Here is a 23,381-nt window from a genome sequence, read left to right on the forward strand (position 1 = left end):
AAATGGAGGTGTATTGTGCCTACCACTTTCTTGTACACAAAATATAAAGAAATATAAGGTCTATTTTCCATTATTTAGAGGAGTGACAACTGGCATGGAGCAAGTCGAGTATATATCCATGAAGATATGTTTTGTTGCCAAGAAATAATCATTAATTAACTAATCAAGCATTACCTCAACTGATACGTATCATCTTTTTCTTGTCTTTTTTTTTTTAAAAAAAAAATCTTTTTCTTATCTTATCCATGCTTTTATTCATGCATGATCTTGGTAGTCAATAGTGAAAAAATAGTAGTATTGCTAACCGGTGGAATATGAGATTTGAGATGCAACAATTCAGTATTACGGATAAATTCACAGGGCAACACATTGAGTGAAGTAGCATGCAAAATGTACTCAACTTATACATACTTAATCTACATAGTAAATTACTTGATGTATACAGATTTTTTTTTTCTTGTAAGTGAAAAATCTTGAATTCAAACCCTCTACTTATGATCCCTCTCCTCTTACCGTCCAATTCAGCGGTCCCTCCTCCCCCCACCCCCTGCCTTAATAACCCACTTTACATGCATGTGATGATTTAAATGTCAAGTGGCTCATTAAGCTTCTAACTCGTCAGGTGGGAGATAGCTAGTTAAGCTAGAATCGGATTAAAGTTTTTAGAAAACATTTGTCCTGCATGGGGAGGAAATAATTATGAAAAGTATTTCTAACGAGTGCAAGCTGAAAATAAGGGACTTTATGTAGAATTTTGGCTCAATGAAAATGACTTCTCATTTTATATATCAAGTAGACTAAGAGAATGACACACATTTCGCGGGCTAATTACTCTTATGTTGAAGTTTGAGAGACATCAATTTTCTTAGTAGAAGATCCCGTGTGTTCTCTCGCATGCTACCTCTATCATCATCTTTCGTTCCTTCTTTCAGCTAATCTTTTTGACACGAACTTCCTTTTTACACTCTTTTTGTATACCTAATTAGTTATTGGTTTCTCTTCTGATCCAGTGCTACCAACTTCTTGCTGAACCTTGACCACTAATCTCCTGTTCTTCTTTTCTAAAACATAAGGAATAAAAGTCACATCTAACGAACAAATAGCACTTAGGCGGTCGCATCAACTAAACTAGAAATTAACCCTTAGGTTAGCTTTAACCCGCATAATGTATTTTAATCTTACAGTCAACCTGGATAGAGTTTCAATTCTGCAAACGTAATAAGCAAGATTTTCAGCAGAACAATTTGAACATGACCCTGCACAAAGTTGCTCTGCGTGGATCTAGAACGTCTTATGACCAATGATGCATCGAGCTGGTTCATTTAACCGTTGCTTTCTATCTTAAATCTGGGTATTATACCCTATAAAAGAAACTTAAATTACTGTTTTTCTTTGACACCCTCTTCCAAAGATCTGCTTACGAGGATGATATCCGTGTTGAAAAAATGAATAGATAGAGACAGTTTTAGGATATGGAATTAAAGAATTTGGTTTCTTTCACAACATTCAGAAATCCTTATCCGTAGCTACGCACTAGATTTCTTTCTTCCATTCTGCTTGAATTAAATGTCTTCTTCTACTGATTTTAGACGACGAGATTCATGTTTTCAAGAAAACTCCTACACAGCCACATTTAATGTGAAACAACAGATACATCATAATTCATTCATGTACATGTACTTTTGAAGCTCGAGCAAGTGTACGGTTGTTGTGACTTGTGAAGTCACCGACTTGTACTTTGGGAGCGGTTTTTCTTTTGTCTCAGAGAGAGAGAGAGTTTAATATGCAAATGATCCAGAGAAGTAAATTAGGTTAGCAACAATCATTCCGTATTATTTTGGTAATTAGGCCATTGTGGCCCGTTCTTATCTTCTCATCAAGAAAACCTTCACCAGCTCTCATATTTAAAGAATTAAACCTACCCAAAAAAAAAAATCTTTAAGATAGCTGGTCTTCTTTGATGATGCATGAAATGCAGTGTCAATGGAGAGAGAGAGATTCTAGCCGCGAGAGAAAGACAAGCAGAAGCATGTTTTCTTCGTCCCAAAGATCTGAGTCCATTTGCCCATTAAGATATTAATATCTCAAAGAATCCCTTTTTGAAATTTGATAGTTTTCTGCTTGTTATTTCTACGCTAAGTGCGGTCCTGGACCTCCTTGTTCTTTTTAAATTTTCATTCATTAGCCCTAACCGTAGCAAAAATATTAATCTAGGGAACCAAGGTCAATCAATGGGCCTGCTGCCCAAAAAGCTCTTGAATATTTTATACTCAGAATCATGCATTGGCTTTTTAGTTTCCAGTAATATCTAAGAAAATCCTAGCTTGACAACTTGTAGCTCTTGAGGTGTAAAGGCCAAAAGGAATGACTAAAAAAAACCAAGGTGTATCATCAATCATGATGCCGTAATTAGCTACCAAATGACAAGAAATTCATTTCACGCACCAGAAATTCAACTTGCGTCTATGATGAGAGGTTGAGTTGAAAATTTACAATGCTTTTATGCTTTGTCTGAATCCTAGCTACCTTATTACTTAGGCTCATTCGTATTTGTTTGCAGCTCGAGGAAACTGTGGAAGGCTGAAAAGCGATGCTTTTGCTGGTGAAATTCATGGAAACTTTCTTGTACTTACACGTACATAACCAATACCTTTGTGGACATTCATGAATGTTAACAACATAAATATTTAGTATCTAAAATGTAACTTTTCAAGCCAATCAAATAAGTACGTAGACATCAGCATTTATTTCCAGCTTATAAATATTGTAGTTTCTGTCAACTCAAGAAAAAAAAAACATTAATTTCCTCATCTACTTTACAGTTTACATATGCTGAAGCTGAAACCTTTTAACCCTTGAAATTAACCTAAGGTGAAGCTGAAACCTTTACCATGATGAGTATGGATTGGGCTCCTCCACGATACACACTTTTTCCCATTTCTCCTCAATACCCACTCAAACATTTGACAACCGCAGTGGTGTACTATTACTTAATTATGAATGGCTCAGATTAGTCTTCCTTCCTTTTAATCTTAGCAAACAATAATTAAACTTGACATTTCAACCAGCTTTAAGTGCAAAAGGATGCTAAAACTTCTACTACCCTTTTGGTTGTCTAAAATCTTAGTTATTGACATTCACTTATATAAAGTAGTTTTTTTTTTTTTTATCACTACCTGAAGTTGTTTGACATCTTAAAGTACACCTAAATTCCAATTCTCTGCAATGTTAAAAGTTTATATATTCGCCTTCAATTTTCCTTCCTTTATTTATTTCTGGTTTGGCTTGTGTTTTTCTCCTTTTATGTGGCCATACGAAGAACACAGAATTATTAACCTCACCAAAGAAGTTCAGCAATATGCCCTAGAATAACACAAATAGCATTTTTTTTCTGTAGTTCTAAAGCCTACTATGGTGCATTAACTTTTTTTACCCTCTCCAAGGCACTATTTTCCCTTCACATTCTCACCGAAGTAAGGTGCAAGAAAATAGAGTAGTGTGGTATCAAATTAATTTTAGCATAATTAGGGGGTTTTCCTAACTAGTTGAGAGCAAATTGAGGAAGTTTTCTTGCATTTAGCTCAGGTTAAAGAACTTGGTTAGAACACAACAATCTAGGCTTCAATTATCTAAATGTGTGTTGAGCATTATCCATATATTAGAACTGACTTTTTAGGCATTACATCTCTTAGGGTTGATTCGCTTGAGTTTTCATTAAGAGAGAGAGAGAGAGTGAGAGATTAGATTGGCTCAGGTGATAAGTTTGGGACATCCAGCTTGAAAATGAATATACTCCGTAAGTTCTTTAGAAACATGAAAAGTCCCGGTTTATTTCAGGAATTAAGAACAGAAAAACAATTCATAGAACTGCTTTTTCTGTGAAGACAATACACCTCTGCTTTGAAAAGTTAATGCCAACTAGAAGTCTAGAAGGACAAAAGCCGTAGGAAACAGATCAAATTTCAAGCCATCTGATTGGTGGTGAACAAGTATTATGGTTGCCCCCCTTTTCTCCCATCTTTTTTCTTTTCCGTGTTGGTCCTTTTTCAACAAAGAAACCTTTCGAAGGATTGAATTTCTGTTTCTTGGTAGAATTTTGAGGCATTGTTCACGTAATCTTGTTAAAGCCAGACGACCCACCACCCTTCAGGCCTTCACTATCACATCACTCCCATTCTCTTGAGTTTTACAAGCTAAAGCTGCGATGGCCGTTATCTTGATCAAACTAATTTTCCCTTTTGTTCTTCCAGTACGTAAAACACTTCAGAACCATTTCCTGCCCAATCTAAACTTTGTGGAAAGAACTGCATGATTAATTCTTAGTTTAGAAACATTAATGACTAAACTCTGGATATCATTTGTTATCTCGTTGCTTGCAGCGTTGTTATATCTCAAGTCTCAAATCTCTATCTTCGTGACAAAATGTTTTAGTATCCCTAAACCGTGTTTTTCAGAAAACTTTTATTAATAGCATCTACTGAGAATAGCTTCTACATGAAGTTTTTGACTAATGAGTAATGACTGCAAAGCAAATTGGGATATTTTGGAATGGAAAAATCGGAATACTGAAAAATCTTTTGTGATAGTTTCTCATCACCACAATCATGTCAGACCACTTTCACGGAACGTTTTATCTCTAGTGAGACGTAAAAACGAAAAGAAGCCCAATAATAGTCGAACTTTTGAAGAGAGGTTGGTGACAAATTAAAATGATGGAGTCTTCTTTCTTGATTTTAGCTGTAATAGCATTGCCTCCACATAATAAACTAATCGGTAATTCAAAAAGCAACCTGATTATTATAATTGACTTGAGAGAAATTTGTGTAGTAATTTGTCGGATTACAACACAAATTAATTGTCAAGGAATAAAAAACGCTGACTGAACTAATCCAAATGTACGTGTTTCCGTGTGAGAGAGATGCAGAAACCCTAGAAGAAATGTGAAGACTTTTTGCTTCTCATAAGCATCACATCACCCACAGTCTTCCTACTATAAAGCCCGGTCTTCTCTTCTAACATCTTCCATCAAACACTTTCTATCAAAAATCAAAGATAGCTTCTATCTGTTCAGAAAACTTGTCCCGAAAAAAAAAAGAAGAAAATATACAGGCAAACTCGTAAGCTGAACAAAGATAAAGATGGGCAGAGCTCCATGCTGTGACAAAGCTAACGTGAAGAAAGGTCCATGGTCTCCTGAAGAAGATGCTAAGCTTAAGGCATATATTGAGAAACATGGAACTGGTGGAAATTGGATTGCTCTTCCCCAGAAGATCGGTATGTTTTCACGTGATGATTGAATGCTTGATCTCACCCTAGGCTTGATTTTTTCAATAGTATACGTAGAAAATATATGACCTGATGAATTTGGTCTTCAGGGCTTAAGCGGTGTGGAAAAAGTTGTAGGCTTAGATGGTTAAACTATCTCCGACCCAACATCAAGCATGGGGGATTCACTGAAGAAGAAGACAATATCATCTGCAGCCTCTATATTAGTATTGGCAGCAGGTTAGTACTTGCTTGTCCTTTTGCCCTTGTCAACTATGCTTTTGTCTGTAGAACAAATTCTTCATCCTTGGACATAAATCCTAATTTGTACAAATTTTTTCATGTTCTTTCCTGTTGATCTTCAATATTATTACCAAAAATCTGATTGTGTGAAGTGCATGTTCGCCATGTTAGGTGGTCAATCATCGCAGCCCAGTTGCCTGGAAGAACGGACAATGATATCAAAAATTATTGGAACACCAGACTGAAAAAGAAGTTGCTGGGAAGGCGTAAACAATCCCAAATGAACAGACTTTCGGGTTCAGGCCAGGACCAAAAGGATGCACATGGTGGTATCGAAGAAAACACCTTGCAAAACTTGAGCAGCTCAGCTCTTGAGAGGCTTCAACTCCATATGCAACTTCAGAGCCTACAAAACCCTTTTTCTTTTTACAATAATCCAGCACTTTGGCCCAAGTTAAATCCCCTTCAAGAGAAGATGATCCAAAGCCTCCAAAATCTGACTGAATCCCAGAATCCATCAATGCAACAAGTTTCTCCTAGCCCTCAATCTGGATTGGGCCAAAATATTGAATTCCTCGAGCAATCTGCTATTTCTTCTAGGCTTCAACAAGAGCTGGAGAACTCTATTAACCCTTTGAATCCCGGAAACAATCCCATAGACTCAACTTTGGCTCCAAAATCAAACGTTATGCAACAGCCTGGTTCAGAATATCAGCCCATTTCGACTTTTACACCAGCTGAAATTGAAAATCTTCTCAGCAGCAAAACCGCTGGTTTTCTATCATCAGATAATCAGATGGCTGAATTTGATTGCTTCAAAGAGATAGACGGTGTGAGGGACGCCCTGATGTGGTGGTCTAATGACATGGATACAAATTCAGCATCCTCGAACTCTTGGGATTCTGCTTCTCTTCTTCAACAATCCGGAGGAATGTATCAGGATTATGCAGTAGGGTACAATATGTAAGCAAGCCTAGTAGCTAGGCTAGTCCAAGTCATATGAACTTCTAGGAGAATATTGTTTTACTCATAAGAAGGAGAAGATGGAAAAACTGATGGCTGAGTTGTTGTAAATTGTGTGAATAATGTTATGTCCTTGTATTCTTGCAAATATGTATTCGATATGACTGTTGATCGACAGAACAGTTTTATATGAATTTGAGCGTCGTGTTAAAGTTCCCGTCCCATTGCATTGACATTTTTCGGTCATGTTCATACAAACCAGCCAAGGCGCTAAGTAGCTTGAAGCTTAGAGACAAAACATTGGAATGAAAAAGGTGCAGAACATACAATATTTAAGGAATTATTTTGATGAAATGTGTTCATAACTGGAATTAGAAGGTGGAAAATATCTACCAAAAGAGATACATGAAAAGGGAATAATATTCACAATTAGCAAGAAATAACAGAGTTATATCAATCTGCTTCAAGATTCAGATTTTTAAGAAGCAGGAGGTTATACGCTTCATTTAACGGTTCATTCCCCGCACCTTTACATTACTAGTTCCATTTTGTCTTTTCAAATTCTTCCACTTCAAACTCCGGTGCAGATTTCACATGTTTACCCGCAAGTTGAGCAAAATGGCTAAACTAAAGTCGCTAAATGCTGATACCTTAAGGTATACCCACCCCATCCACAGCCTTTTTCCCCCGGCCACCAAAAGAGAAGGAAAAGAAGAAAAGATAGGGAGGAGCATCTGAAGTGCTCAAGTGAAAATTTATAATGGAGTGTAGGCTCTCCAGTTAGCATTTTGGGTTTGACCGTAAATTGGTTTTAGTTGGGGTTCGGATTTTTACGTATCCTATATCCTATATATATATAAAAAGGAGTTGGTATTTGACTGTTCGTTGTTTTTCATCCGACTTTTTTAGGGGTAATTTAGGTAACATGTTGGCATAGTACAACTGATCCAGTTTCGAGTGCAAGCATACTATGCTTATTGCTATGTGAGTTGATAAGCGTACCCTTGGTGGCATGATGATTACATTCTCAAATTAAGCTTATGTAGCAGTAGTGACAACTCTACCCTTTTAACCATCCATTAAATCTGTTTTTAAGACAAAGAGGTAGTTGGGTGAATTTGAAATTTAAACTTGTGCAAAGAGTAGGATTAATTGAATTCAGTAACTGAAGTATCATTAAGACCATATGAATGCATCAAGATGATGATTAATTGACTACTCTATAGTGGAGGTGTAACTGTAGACGTTTTCCTCTCTTGAACTTCTGCATGTGCAATTGAACTCATACAAAGAGTGGGATGATCAAAATGAGCAATTATGACATCTTAAACATAGGAGTAATGCATGAGAGATGAGGAATCTCTTGGAAAGCATCTTTAAAGTGTAACTGTAAAACTCTTCCTCTTCAGTAGCATTTGTTGAGCAAATTTTTGAGGTAGTTGGAATAATGAGGGTTGTTAATATAAAACCTCATTGGTTCAACTGGTTATGGTTCATACCACATGTTGTTACTCTTTTTCTTTCCTTTCCTTGTGATTTCCATTTCAACCCTTCGTGAAGGTATGCTTATTTTGCTACCCTTCTCCTTCTTATATTCCTTGATTAGATTTGAAAAGTTTGTTTTTTGTTATTTAAGTTCTTTGATTCAAAAATCCGATGTTCTTTTTTCCATATTAGCATTGTTATATATGTATGATAAGATATCAATGGGTTGTATCTTTTTTTTTTTTTGGAATCTGCTTTTGTTTAATTGTTTCAGTCCTGGTAGACGCAGGTTTAACTAATCATTGGATCTGATGATCCCACTATTAAGGTTTGCTTTTCATATCCTTATATACTTAAGATCCATTAAATAGTTTAAATTTATATACAATTCTGATCTCCTTTTCATGTCTTACTCCAATCAGCTGTGGGATGATCAAGCCAAAAGTTGTCTCCGAATGCTTGAAGGCCATGGTATTTGAGCCATGTGTTTTCATCCTAAATTTCCTATTATAATCATTGGTTCAGCTGATGATATTGTTCCAGGTATGGTGTGCAACTACTTACAGGTAATTTATACATTTGAAAACTCAACTTATTATTATTCATCTTATGAGAGTGCGATGCACCTGTTTCACTTTTGTAGCCTTGATCTCCTCTATTTTTTTTCGGTACTAGGTTCCCTCATTTTTAAGAAAATAATATTTTTTATTCTATACAAAATCATGCTTTATTTCACGGTGAATTTACCGATTAAACCACTCACTTGTTATGAATGATGAGTTCTATATATTTAGAAGACTAAATTTAGAGTATTACATATTGACAGTTCTTTTTTACTTTGTCCCATGTTCTTTTCAACTGAATATTACAAATTTATTAATTGCTACTCTAACTACTTATTCACAACATAGGTATCAACTCCCACGCGTTGCGTGGGACTCTTTGCTAGTATAAATAAAAATAGAAACATTTTGAGCATTTATACACCCCAACCAGGAAAAGTAAACTGCATATGAGTATGACAAATTCAATGTTTTGGCCTACCAGTTTTCTAACAAAATGCTCTATGTGTTTTTTCATCTTTTCACTTGTTTCCATTTTGTGAGTTTACCGCTGGTGCTTTTGGTGTTTGGAAGCGGGTAAGATGGCCAAATAATTTATCCTCCGGCTAGAAAAAGCAACAAAGTATCACTTATTACTTTCATAATCTTTTTCCATGAGGGGACACTTTATTATTTTTGGTAAAGAAATTCTTTGGAAAGTGATATTTACACTTCCAAATCAGCCTCTTACACTCCTTGGATGCATATAATTTAGTGAGTGAATTAGAGTACCAAAAAAAAAAAAAGGACTAAAAAGGGAGTGCCAATATCAATTCCCAATTGTTTTCTCAAAATTCACTACAGAATCCAACCTACACAACAATGAAATCTACACCAGCTGTATCAAAAATGTTTCTATCCGCAAACCCATATTGTTAACTTATCAACACATCCTATGTATGCTCAATTTTATAAACCTCTTACAAAACATGCGTGCTTAAATTTGCAATAGGCATTATTGAGAGTTTGAAAATGCAAAAGCTTTCCCGTTTGGAATTATTATTTTTTGGAGTTTTGATATTAAAAAAATGTACTGTGGTGATTTGAAATTAAAAAAAAAAGTAATTGAAAAATGTGTTCACAAAATATATAAAAAATTTTTGGAGAAAAATTACAATCCAAACATAGCAGCCTATGGTAAGTAACACTTAATGACATTTCTTCCAACAAAATTAACTCGCCCTAGTTCTACATTGATAGTGTATCTGGTTAACTTCCACAATTTTGTTTTTAAAAATTTATAACATTGCAAAAGCATGTGATGCCTTCAAATTCTAGACAAAATGCTGAAATGAGGAGTTTTTTTGGATCTCTATTTCTTTACCATCCACGAAAAAGAAAATCCAAAAATGAAGAAAGTAGACATGGCCCAAGTAACAGAAAGTCAACAAAGGTTTCTTGCATGTTCCAACTAATGGACCGTCATGGGCCATAATGATCTTAACTTACTAAACGTGGAAGCCTAGTCCTACTATATTAAGGCCCGACTAGAATGGAAAAGGCCTATGACAGTCTGACTCGGCCATGCCCGCAAAAACTTCCCGGTGCTTTCCCCTGAGCTCAAGATTTCCCAAATGGGGAATGCACTCCATCCAATATTGTTCCTCGCTCCATTTCCACTATGAGAGAATTTCACACAGTGACGGTGTAGAAAAATGAAACTCTCTCTATCTACCTCTAAAAATTGGCCCCAAATAGTAGTATAAAACTGGAAAAGAAGAAACAGATCGACTTAGAATAACTGCTACCGTAGTAGTGTTATGTTTAAGTAGTTCAAATATCTTGTCATGTGATTCCAGAACAAAAATTATGATCTAAAAATAAAAAGAAATGATGCACTTGGGCTTCATCTAATAAAATATGGTCACAACAAAAATATATATATATATATATATATTTTTTTTTTCAGACTTTTGAAGTTAGTTAATTATATTGAAAAAGGGTAAAATCAAATTGGATTTTCAAAGAAAAAGGATTTATAGTTTTACAAAATGACATAAATACCAAAATATCCCCCTTTTGATTTCTGATGAGAAACACATTTAACTGAAACTACTACCTTCCAGCAATTATAAACAATGAACCCATATAAAGAATATGCAAAAAAAAAAAAAAAAAAAAAAATCCACCCAAAAAAAAAGGCAACATCCATCTAACCACACATTTCCATATATAAGAAGCTACAATTAAGTAAATTTTTGTATAAAGCAGATATACCTAAGGAGATCCATCATCATGATCACAGTTTTTAACCCAAAACCAAGAGATAGAAAAAGGTAAGTAACCAGAAATGAAGCTAGATAGAAAGAGATAATCAAACGTAAAATATATGCTGCTAGTACTGTATACAGCTGATGAATGATGATGATGCACTTAATTGTAGCTTGAAGACTTTAGGAGAGGCAGCGTTGGCAGAAGAACAACCCTTTGCCTTTAGTCCATATCAAGATCCATCATCATGATCACTTCATACCCCGAAACCAGGAGAAAGAAAAAGGTAAATATCCAGAAATATAGCTAGACATAAGAGATTAATGAGGTTCCTTCAAAGGTATATATAATATATTCTACTAGTACTATATATTTACAGCTGATGAATGATGATACGCTTGTAGTTTGAAGACTTTAGGAGAAGCAGCATCGGAAGACGTGGAGACCTTTGCTTTTATTGGTCTTGGGATCGGTAGTCTTAGGATTATTGCCAGGGAAAATGGTGACGTTCTGGAACTTAACTTCACTCTTGTACTCAGTGCTGTTGCACCCTCCAGGTTTATAGGAAGACACGTAGCTGACCTCTTCCTTAAACCCAAGTTTTCCAGATTTCTCGTCCACGAAATGTCCAGCCTCGTGGGTTTTGGTGAACTCCCTGGTTGACGTACAGATTCCTCGGTGCTCCTTGTGAACAACCTTTTTAATGGTGCTTCTAGGCTCATATGGTTCATCGTTTCTGGCCCTTGCCATGGCCAAACCATAACCATGAAATGAAGCTGCAGGGACTATTTCATTGTGCCCTCTACGCAGTGTACGGCAGTAGGGTGCATGAGGGACTATATGATGATTGTACCCATTGTTACAGTGGCAGTGTTCTTCACCCATTTTTTGGATGGATGCAGAAGAAATGGGAGAGGGATTTTTGGATGTAAGGATTCGGGATGTAGGCTGGTGTTTGCTTGTTCCTGTTTCTGTGATCAGGATTTGTTGCTGGTGCAGTTTTTGTAGTGTTCAGGACGCTATTTATGGGGAGAGACTAGGATGGTTTCTTGTGGACTTCAAAAACTGTCAGTAGTTTACAATAAATTTTGGTGTCCAATAAGAAGTACACATAAAGGTTCGTTTTGAATTAAACAAAAATTCTGAATTTTTATAATTTAAGTTATAGAAATTAAGTTAGTGGTTCGTGTTATCTATTGAGTCTTCTTATATAGAAAAAAAAAAAAAAACTTTTCATTACAGATATATGAACTGTATTTATTTGGAAAAATGTACTAGTAGTTAAGGTTAACTAGACTGGGACATGAGTAAGGAAGTGTTCTGACGATTATGTATGATGATGTCAAGTAATTTTGATGAATTTACATTCTTATCATTTACTTAGGAAAATTATTTCTAGCTCTCTAATCTTTGAGAAAAATGTGCGTATTTGTGAGTTGAGAAAAAAAAAAAAAAAGGAACAAAATTTGTATCATGATACTCTGGAACAAAATTTGTTTGGTACCAAAAAGTGGATTCTGTGGTCTAACCTTGCTGACCATTTCATGTAGTCAGGAGCGTAAAGACTTACACAGTACACATCACATAAACGTAGTATTCTTGTATATTACTACCACAGGCTTCCGAGCGAATGGCCTCTAAATCTGTGGGCTCATCTGTACCTAAAAGTCTGATTTTTGTTGTTTTTGGCCGGGGTGTGCTGAACACAAAGGATAAATCCATTCAAGGTATCATCCTTTTTCTTTTTGGAGATTTGGCTACTTTAGCATTGAGCTGAAAATGACCAAAAGATGAATTTGCAATTGAATGTAGCATGTACAACTGTAGGCCGGTGCTCTTTCTTTGGCAGCAAGACAAGAAAACCAATGCCGTCCCATCGCCATTCAATGCATGCATGGCTTCTTACTCATTCCCAGTTATCCGCTTTTACTATGAGAGAATCTCACACAGTGAAAGTGTACAGAAGGAGTAATGGAGAGTAACCTCTCTATCTATATACCAGCCAAAAAAAGATTGGCATTTTTGGTCATTATCCCATTTCATAAGTTATGGAAGCAGAGGCACTTCAAATAGATGGGGTAGTGCTAGTATACGTGTTTTTAAGCAGTTTGTTAGGACCGGGCCAGGAAATAGACAAACTCAAATTAGCACAAATTAGGCGGTATAACCGACCATTTAATAGATAGGCGGTAGATACCAGCCATATAATAATTAGGCGGTAAAACCGACCATATAAAGACGGATAACAAAGCAAATAAGAGACACAAAAGATTTACGTGGTTCGGTCAAATTGACCTACGTCCACGGGCGAGAGAGGAGCAATATTTCTACTATGAAGAAGAAATACAAAAGCCGTAGGAAAGTGGTTCCTAGGCCAATAGGCACTTACAAAAGAGTTTAGGAAATATTCCTAAACACAATACAAGAGAGCCTAAAATATTTAACTGAATGGGCTAGATGACTCAAGAAGCTAATAGCCCATATAACTCTCTTGAGTGGTGCAAGTTAAATCCTTCAAAGGACCCTTCTATTTATAGGTCTCGAGTAGCCGGCTTCTCTTCAGCAGGCTCCGATGTGGGATGAGAAGGAAATGAAAAATTATGCCACAAGTCAAAGCTTGCGGCTCTGACAAAACAACAAATCTCCACCTTGGCATAATTTTGAATTCTATCATCGACAATAGTAAAAATTTCTCCACCTTCTTCACATAAGCCCCAATGGGCTTAAATCACAAACGAACACCAATCAAGTCCAAGCACTGCTTGAACTTGTAATTTGGAAGAGGCTTCGTAAACATATCGGATGGATTGTCCTTAGTATTGATTTTCTGAATAAGGACTTTTCCCTCAGCAATGATATCCCGAATGAAGTGATACTTCACATCAATATGCTTCGTCCTCTCATGATACATCTGATCTTTAGTCAAGTGTATGGCACTTTGACTATCACAGTGAATATCAGTAACACCTTGATATAGACTTAACTCGCTAAATAAACTCTTCAACCACAAGGCTTCTTTGATTGCCTCGGTCACAGCCATATATTCTGCTTCAGTAGTAGACAAAGCTACGACAGGTTGTAGAGTAGCTTTCCAACTAACAGCACAACTGCCAATGCAAAATACATAGCCTGAAAGTGATCTTCTCCTGTCAAGATCCCCAGCGTAGTCTGAGTCTACAAAACCAACCAAAGTGTTATTATTTCTTCCAAACTCCAAACATACATTTGAAGTACCTCGCAAGTATCTGAAAATCCACTTCACAGCCTGCCAATGTGTTTTACCAGGGCAAGACATATATCTGCTAACAACACTGACTGCTTGTGCAATATCTGGACGAGTACAAACCATTGCATACATAATACTGCCGACTGCACTGGAATAAGGAACCCGTGCCATATAATCTTCCTCTTCATCTGATTTTGGTGATTGAGCAGCAGATAGCCGAAAATGGCTAGCAAGAGGAGTAGATACTGGTTTAGCATCTTTCATGCCAAAACGCTCCAAAACTTTTTCAAGGTAATTTTTCTGGGTCAAAAATAACTTCCCTACTCCTCGATCTCGCTTGATATCCATGCCAAGAATTTTCTTAGCTGCTCCCAAATCTTTCATTTCAAATTCACTATTTAACTGCAGTTTCAAGGTGTGAATTTCTGACAAATTCTTGGCAGCAATGAGCATGTCATCAACATAAAGCAGCAAATAAATGAAAGAACCATCATTTAACTTCCGGAAGTAAACACAACTGTCATACATGCTCCTCAAATAACCATGACCCAACATAAAGGAATCAAACCTCTTATACCATTGTCTTGGAGACTGCTTCAATCCATATAAGGATTTCTTCAATAAGCAAACATGGTCTTCCTTACCTTCAATTTCAAAACCCTGGGGTTATCTCATATAAATTTGTTCTTCAAGTTCGCCATGTAAGAAAGCTGTCTTAACGTCGAGCTGTTCTAACTCCAAATTATACATGGCAACTAAAGCAAGCAAAACACGAATAGAGCTATGTTTAACAACAGGTGAGAATATATCATTAAAATCAACACCTTGTACCTGACTATAGCCCTTTGCAACTAATCGTGCTTTATACCTTGCATCTTCAACCCCTGGAATACCTTCCTTCTTCTTGAAAATCCATTTGCATCCAACAATTTTCTTAGCTGACGGCGGCTTTACAAGAACCCAAGTTTCATTACGATGAAGAGATTCAATTTCTTCATTCATTGCAATCAACCACTTTGCAGAATCATCACAAGAAACTGCTTCTGAATAGGTGGAAGGCTCACCAACTGCATCAGTTTCTTCTGCAACAGACAAAGCATATGCAACTAAATTTGCATATCTTTGTGGTGGTCGAATGTCTCTCCTTGCTCTATCTCTGGCTATGGAATACTCTTCTTCTTCAGAACTATCTTCAACAGTAGATTCAGGTGTATCTACTGGCATTTGAATAGAAGATTTGGATTGAGAAGGACCAGAACTGCCAATATCAAGCTCCACCTGCTTCTGTGTACTATCAGTAGTACAAGGACTAGAAGACTCCTTCTTGGAAGATAACAGAGATAATTCATCAAAAGTAACATCTCTACTGATTACAAATTTTTGGGATTTGGGATCAGGATACCATAATCTGTATCCTTTCACCCCAGAAGCATACCCAAGAAAAATGCACTTTTTAGCCCTAGACTCCAATTTTCCATCATTCACGTGCATGTATGCTGGACACCCAAAAACTTTTAAATTGGAGTAATCAGCAGGAGTACCTGACCAAACTTCCTCAGGAGTTTTGAAATCAAGAGATGCAGAAGGAGAACGGTTTACAATATAACAGGCCATATTGATCGCCTCTGCCCAAAAGTCGTTTGTCAACTCTGCATTGGAGATCATACATCTTGCTCTCTCCAAAAGAGTTCTGTTCATACGTTCGGCCACACCATTTTGTTGAGGCGTCATCCTGACGGTGTGATGCCGAACAATTCCTTCATTTTTGCAAAATTCATTAAATTCACCTCCACAAAATTCCATGCCATTATCTGTTCTCAACCGCTTAACATGTTTTCCTGTTTGTTTCTCAATCAAAACTTTCCATTGCTTGAAAGTTAGGAAAACATCATTTTTGTGCTTAAGAAAATAGACCCAAACTTTCCTTAAATAGTCATCAATGAAAGTCAACATGTACCTGGCACCACCTTTAGAAGGAGCACGAGAAGGACCCCATAGATCTGAATGAATGTAATCAAGAGTACCTTTTGTCTTGTGAATTGCTGGTGAACTGAAGCTGACTCTTTTCTGCTTCCCAAAAATACAATGTTCACAAAATTCCAATGGACCGGTACTTTGTCCACACAGAAGTCCTCTTTTGCTCAGTATGCCCAAGCCTTTTTCGCTCATGTGCCCCAAACGCATATGCCATAATTTGGTGATGTCTGTATCTGACAAAGATGATGTTGAAACAGCAGCAGCACCTGTCACAGTAGATCCCTGCAAAATATACAAAGTACCAGATCTGTGTGCCTTCATAACAACAAGAGCTTCTCGAGTGATTTTAAGAACTCCGTCTCCACCTGAATACCTGCACCCGATAGACTCAAGAGTGCCCAAAGAGATGAGATTTTTCTTCAAATCTGGAACATGTCTAACATTTGTGAGCGTCCTCACAATACCATCGTACATTTTAATCCGGATTGTGCCTTTGCCAACAACTTTACAAACAGCGTTGTTGCCCATTAAGACAACTCCACCTTCAGTTGATTCATATGTTGAAAACCAGTCCTTATTGGGACACATATGATATGAACAACCCGAATCTAAAATCCACTCATTGTTAGACCTAAAATTATTTTCCGTTGCACAGAAAATAGTTCCATCATTCTCATCAACGGCAATACTAGCCTCGGTGGTTTCACTCCTTTTCTCCTTTTGCTTTTCTTTATTTTTTAATTTAAAGCAATCAGAGATAATATGGCCCTTCTTTTTACAATAGTTGCACACCACATTTTTATGTCTGGACTTAGATCTACTTCTATTTTCTGTGTTTCTCCTTTCAGATCTACCCCGAACAAACAAGCCATCGGCTTGACTCCCACTAGTTTTCCCAGTAATATCCCTATCTATCTGCTCTTTAGATTTTAACGCAGATTTAATTTCCCGATACGAAATTGTTTCCTTTCCATATATCATAGTATCACGGAAATGCTTAAAGGATTGGGGAAGGGAACATAAAAGTAATAGGGCCTGATCTTCATCATCAATTTTCGAATCTATATTCTCCAAATCCATAATAATGGAATCAAATTTATCAAGATGGGAGAGTATAGATGTACCTTCAGACATCCGAAGCATATACAAACTCTGCTTCAAATATAGCCGATTCTCGACTGTCTTCTTCATATACAAGGCTTTCAATTTATCCCACATAGCCTTGGCCGAAATCTCCGTTGCTACCTCACGCAATACCTCATCGGAGAGATTTAGGATAATACTGGATCTTGCCTTCTTATCCATCTCAGCAAAATTTGCATCTGTCACATCTTCTGGCTTTTCCTCAATTCCTTGAATTGCCAAATCAACTCCGTCTTGAACAAGAATGGCCTCCATCTTGAGCTGCCACATGCCGAAGTTGACATTCCTGTCGAATTTCTCGACAACCGTCTTTGTTATCGTCATTGTTGCCACAAAATCTGTAACTTGAAATTTGTCTCAAAAAAACTGGCCAAACAAATATGCAAGTCTCGTGAGCGGGCCCCACGAGATAAGCGGGCCCCACGGGGATGAACGGACCCCACAAGGTGAGCGGGCCCCACGGATAAACGGACCCCACAGGATGAGTGGGCCCCACAGGATGAACGGACCCCACCAGATGAACGGGCCCCCACCAGATGAACCTGTCTTGCAAAATATAACAACCAGCTCTGATACCAGTTTGTTAGGACCGGGCCAGGAAATAGACAAACTCAAGTTAGCACAAATTAGGCGGTATAACCGACCATTTAATAGATAGGCGGTAGATACCAGCCATATAATAATTAGGCGATAAAACCGACCATATAAAAACGGATAACAAAGCAAATAAGAGACACAAAAGATTTACGTGGTTCGGTCAAATTGACCTACGTCCACGGGCGAGAGAGGAGCAATATTTCTACTATGAAGAAGAAATACAAAAGCCGTAGGAAAGTGGTTCCTAGGCCAATAGGCACTTACAAAAGAGTTTAGGAAATATTCCTAAACACAATACAAGAGAGCCTAAAATATTTAACTGAATGGGCTAGATGACTCAAGAAACTAATAGCCCATATAACTCTCTTGAGTGGTGCAAGTTAAATCCTTCAAAGGACCCTTCTATTTATAGGCCTCGAGTAGCCGGCTTCTCTTCAGCAGGCTCCGATGTGGGATGAGAAGGAAATGAAAAATTATGCCACAAGTCAAAGCTTGCGGCTCTGACAAAACAACACAGTTCAATTACTCGTCATGTGATGCTAACGGACGATTAATTATGAACGAAGGGTGAAAAAATGATTCAGGGTTTCAACCAAAATGGATTCATTTATCCTGTTGGCTCGTGAAATATAGGCATTAAAAAATTGACCCAATTTCAGATGGGATAAAGAGCTGATACTTAAGCCTGCAATCTTCCAATGGAACAAGCACTAAAGAATCCAACCCGCATAAAGAAATTGCAAAAATCAATCTCCACCAATAAAGGAAATGCAACATCCATTAGATCCTCATATTTCCATAAGAAGCTACAAATTAAGTAAAAATTATCTAAAGCAGAAGTACCCATTAAGCATATCAAGTTCCGTAAATCTTGATCGTGGTCATCATCATCAGTTCATAACCCTGAACCTAAAACTAGGAAAGACTAGAGATAAATTAATAATCGGAGATAAAAGAAAGTCATAGAGCAACATAGATGAAAATAAATCGTTCACCACCCTCAGCTGCATGGCTAAGATTAATTACAAAAATGCTACTAAACTACTAGTAATACTTCGAGTAATACTTGTAGTTGTCGATGCGCTTGTTGCCTGAAGACCCGTTGGACAAAGGATTATTAGCATAATTAGTGGTGGTGATTTTCTTGAACGTGACTTCAGTCTGGCACTCAGCGGTGGACTTTCCAACCTGTCAAAACCTGTTTTTAAACCTGGACTGGAGAGCGAATCAAAAAACCTTTCGATTTATGGTTCAAACAGTTCAACCGATTCGATCTTGATTCAAAGATTTAATAATTTTTTATTCATTTTAGTATTAAGAATTTTGAATAAAACTAAAATATTTATTTTAGGAAATAAATACTTAATAAAAATTGGTTGAACCTCCCAATTTTTACCTGTTCAACCAGTTCTTGACCAGTTCAATTAATTCTTTGATTTTTAAATTGAATCGGACCGGAGACATAGTTGATTCGCGGTTCAACCGGTCAACATTAATATTCATTTTACCCTTGTCATTTTTATGTTTATCTACGTAATTTGCCTTTATTTTATATATGGTGATTAAGTCATCATTTGATTCGACATTTAATTGAAGACACTACTAGTATTTTGACTAACAACGTTACACAAGTTATTTTTCGTTAAATTTTCACTTCACACAAAATCATAAAAGATGATGTAGACATTTAAAATATTAAGGGAGTCATATAGCAATAAATGAAACTGTGGAGGATTCTTTATAATTTACCCTTCAACATATCACGCATTATAGTAGTACATTATTACTGTGCTGCCTATATCGCCCGCACCCAAGGATAGAGATGGATGTCTCTCGACTTCTCTTGCCAATAGGTCGAGTCCAAGCGCCTCGTGCTTTTTTCTTGGGATCGATTGTCTTGCAACATTCCTTTCAGAAATTAACTTCTTGCAGAATCCCGAACGCTGAAGGTTAGCCTAGAACGGCATAGGGTTAAGTGCTGCATTAGCATTGCACTTAAAATTTCACTAATTCTCCTTCCTTCATATCTTCTAAACAAAAGCCTAGCTAATGAAAATATGCAACGAGAAGTTGAACAAATTCCCCGTTTTGCAAACCCAATAAAGCTTATGCTAAAAAAGTATAACAATATTTGAAAATGCAATAAACAACAAAAGGCAGCCAATTAAATGAATACCAAAGACTCGAGAACCACGTTTCTTGAAAACAAAAGATTCAATGCCACCGTGAATCCTACCTGCAGCTGCATATGCTGCCATTTGCACACGAAGACGCTCTCATTTTCCTTACCTCCCTTTCTAAAAATATGGCAATTCCTCGTGGCTTTGCCTTTCTGTGTATCTTCTCGCTGTTTCTGGTCACAACTTCATGTATGTGATCTTTCTAAGCATCAAAATTCCAATTCTCTAAGCATCAAATCTACGCTTTTTTTGTTATTGGGTTAAAATCAAAAACTACATATTTTCAGAGCTTTCATAACATGTTTGCAGGTTGGCACGATTATTCAGGAAGGTGCAATTCCCGGGACATTCGGATTTATCAGTCCCCCTCAGGTTTCACGAGTCTTCACGTACCGAAATTTGCAGTCCAAATTATCAATGAAGGGTGGGACATGAATGTGGTGGTGTTTGATGTAGAAATAAGTTGTGGAGAATTTGCATCTGCAAATTTGGTTAATCCGATGATCTTTAGACGTACAGGTCATGGCAGCTGCCTACTCAAAGATGGAAAGAAAATTTCCCCTGGTGAAGTTATTTCCTTCGAGTATTCCAATATATTTCCCTATCATTTCAGTGTCCTGGAGTTAAAATGTTAGCAATGTGGTTTGGCAATAAAATCCCCGTTATGAATGTCCCTTCCAGATACATGATGATTTTCGTTTTTCTTTTGGAGAGAGTAGTACTGTAAATGATTTGTGAGCTTTTGGTTGGTAAAACATTTCGGTTCCAAGCTGTCCTCCTTTTTTATTAAAAGGCACAATCACGCATTTATCTACTAATTTGAAATGTGGATTAGTTGAATTCTTGAAACTTTATAACCATTTGAATTGCTTTTTTTTTAATTTTTTTTCATTAAAAAAATGTATCTAGCGATTCGATAAAAAAAAAAAAAAGAAGCTATTATTCCTTTCTTCTGATTCCGAATCAATTATATGAAAGAGAAAACATAATATTCATTCCCCATTCATTCTCTACTCATGTTCCTTTATATTCTTGATCAATTTGCCGTTATTATTGTCCCAAAGGACACTAGATTTTGGTTAAAGAGTGAGAATAAAAAAAATGAAACTTAAGATACCTAAAACCGCCGGTGTCTGTGTGCGTGAGTGGCTCCTGTATACCAGGGAATACAGGGTGCGGTGGGCGCACTTCTTGGACCTCGATCGCACGTAGCAGGGAATATGGAAAATCGTGGGTGCTTATTTGCAGGTCTTCATAGCACGTTCGATATGAATGTCGGGTAGGGTAGGAATTTTTTGAATCCAAGTGATTTTTTTTTTTTTTTGTTTGATCCTCACTTTGTCTATAGTATTTTACACTATTAGATTGGGTAGAAATTATTTGAATCCAAGTGACTTTTTTTTTATCGCCACTTTGTTTACAGCATTTTATACTATTCTAATCTAAGAAAGAGATCCAATTAGATCTAGAGGGGCCTACGAGGACTAAACTACCACTAACTCGGACTAGCATTACACATTCGTTCGAATTTTTAAAAAAATCAATTAATGTGATAATTGATAGATTTTTTTTGCATCCGACGAAGAGATGATTGAATCAGAATAATTTTGTTTAAAGTTTAATTTTTTTTTCAAAGAAAAATATGAATATTCTAGCAAACACACTAAAAAGGGTGTACGATATAACCGATGTGGAAGTAAAAGAGTTACACGATGTATTCGATGCGGAAGTAAGCCAACATCTCTATTGGCAAATAGGAGGTTTTCAAGTCGACGGCCAATCACTTATTACTTCTTGGGTTGTAATTGCAATTTTATCGGGTTCGGCTGCTACAGCCGTTCGAAACCCACGAACCATTCCAACCGGGGATCAGAATTTCAAGTGTACACGTGGCGAGTTATGGGCAACCGTTCGGTCAATTTTTCTTTTTTCTTTTTTTTTAAGGGAACCGTTCGTCTTCAGCATTAATTCCATTACTCTGCCAATCCAGTAACGCTTCTTAGCAGGATGTTGCTGAAATTCTTGGCAGTAGAAATCCAGCAAAGAGACAGATTTTGCAAGTCATTTTCAAACCTTCAATGGAAAGTCTTTTGTAAGTCATTTCTTTGCATCACTAACTATGTCTTTTAGTTCCTCTTAAAGAACCACACAATTTCATAAAGAACCACAACTTCATAACTTACATTAAGCCCCTAAATAGGAACTAGCAACAACTTGATAGTCAAAACTACTAGCACAAGAACCTAAATATCCATAATCAGATCTGACATGAAGCCCATATCTACCAAGAACTAAACAAAACCATAGTCATATAGATCAAATCTTAACCTCAATAGTTAAGACTTCCCAGACAAACCTACAAACTACATGCTAATAATAGTCGTAATAGTCGCAATGGTCGTAACTGATGCGCTTGTAGCTTGCGGAAGGTTTAGGAGCAGCAGCAACACGGGCTTTCTTGCTGGAGTTGTTACTGTTAAAAGTAGTGACTTTCTTGAACTTGACTTGTGCCTCGTACTCAGTAGTGCACCCTTCAAATTTGTCATCAAACTTGACAGAAGACTTGCACATGACTTCTTCCTTGAACCCTTTGTTGCCGCTCCTCTTGTCGACAAACTCCCCTGCCTTGTGGGATTGGGTCATCTTGCTTGAGCACCCACCACCACCATGGCTTTTGTACAGAGTTTTTGTGGTGTTTTCGGCCTCAAATGACTCGGTTCTACCCCTCTTGCTTCCTGCACTCACCACCACACCAGATTTTGGTGATGGTACTGCAACCAGAAACCCAATGGAAGCCTTTTTTCCTGTCATCTTTTTTTGTTTCCTCCTTTCCTTCTCTTCTCTTTGTGCTGGTCTAGACTAGAGAGAAAATGACAACAGACGGTGGAAGAAACAGAGCGATGGATTTGCGTTATAGGAGACAACTGACAGGGCTATATATAGGACTAGACGGGGTAAGGAGTCTTGTGGTCTTCCAAATTCTACAAATAATTATTTTTACTTTTTTTTAACTTTTCCTTAGCGTACTAGACACACTTTTCACTCTGGCGTACTCGATACGCTTTCAGACCGAGAGGAAACTGTCAATTTTCATGATGAGATTGAGAGCTATCCATTAATTATGGTACGGTTTTTTGGTGCAATGAGGGAACCGAATTAATACAGTTGGGCTCTCAAATTTAGGAACTTCCTTCCCCGATGAATTTGCATAAAATGACCGAATGCAGGTCATAGTGTGCTACTCCTAATTAAAACAAAAAATCCTAGTAAAATTTACGCACTATTGTTTAAGCAGACTTCAAGTGTATATAGTTTCAAAAAAAGTTTTAATGCAAAACATAATAAAAATATAAAAGGGAAAATCATGGAAGTTGCTATAGAGTGTCATGTGAATGAACACAAAATGTGAAATATGTAAAATGCATTAAAAAAAAATGATGGTTCAATTTTTATTTATGCTGGGTTAATTTTGATATCGTTCAACTTGAA

At 36.9% G+C, this 23,381-nt stretch overlaps 2 protein-coding genes across 2 annotated transcripts; one reads left to right on the plus strand and one right to left on the minus strand.

Annotated features, from left to right (window-relative positions):
* The first annotated feature begins 4,977 nt into the window (after positions 1 to 4,977).
* LOC113692308 (transcription factor MYB36-like) lies at positions 4,978 to 6,661 on the plus strand. The gene is made up of 3 exons (XM_027210699.2): positions 4,978 to 5,274; positions 5,376 to 5,505; positions 5,680 to 6,661. The coding sequence occupies exons 1-3, from the start codon at positions 5,139 to 5,141 to the stop codon at positions 6,473 to 6,475; spliced, it is 1,062 nt and encodes a 353-aa protein (XP_027066500.1). The 5' UTR covers positions 4,978 to 5,138; the 3' UTR covers positions 6,476 to 6,661.
* Positions 6,662 to 14,737: 8,076 nt separating this feature from the next.
* Positions 14,738 to 17,385, minus strand: LOC140008627 (uncharacterized). The gene is made up of 4 exons (XM_072053455.1): positions 17,097 to 17,385; positions 16,338 to 16,345; positions 15,953 to 16,254; positions 14,738 to 14,750 (listed from the first exon to the last, which is right to left on the minus strand). Exons 1-4 carry the CDS (start codon positions 17,383 to 17,385, stop codon positions 14,738 to 14,740), a joined length of 612 nt encoding a protein of 203 aa, XP_071909556.1.
* Positions 17,386 to 23,381: the final 5,996 nt, after the last annotated feature.

This window comes from Coffea arabica, chromosome 6c (genome assembly GCF_036785885.1).
Source record: "Coffea arabica cultivar ET-39 chromosome 6c, Coffea Arabica ET-39 HiFi, whole genome shotgun sequence".
Lineage (NCBI taxonomy): Eukaryota > Viridiplantae > Streptophyta > Magnoliopsida > Gentianales > Rubiaceae > Coffea > Coffea arabica.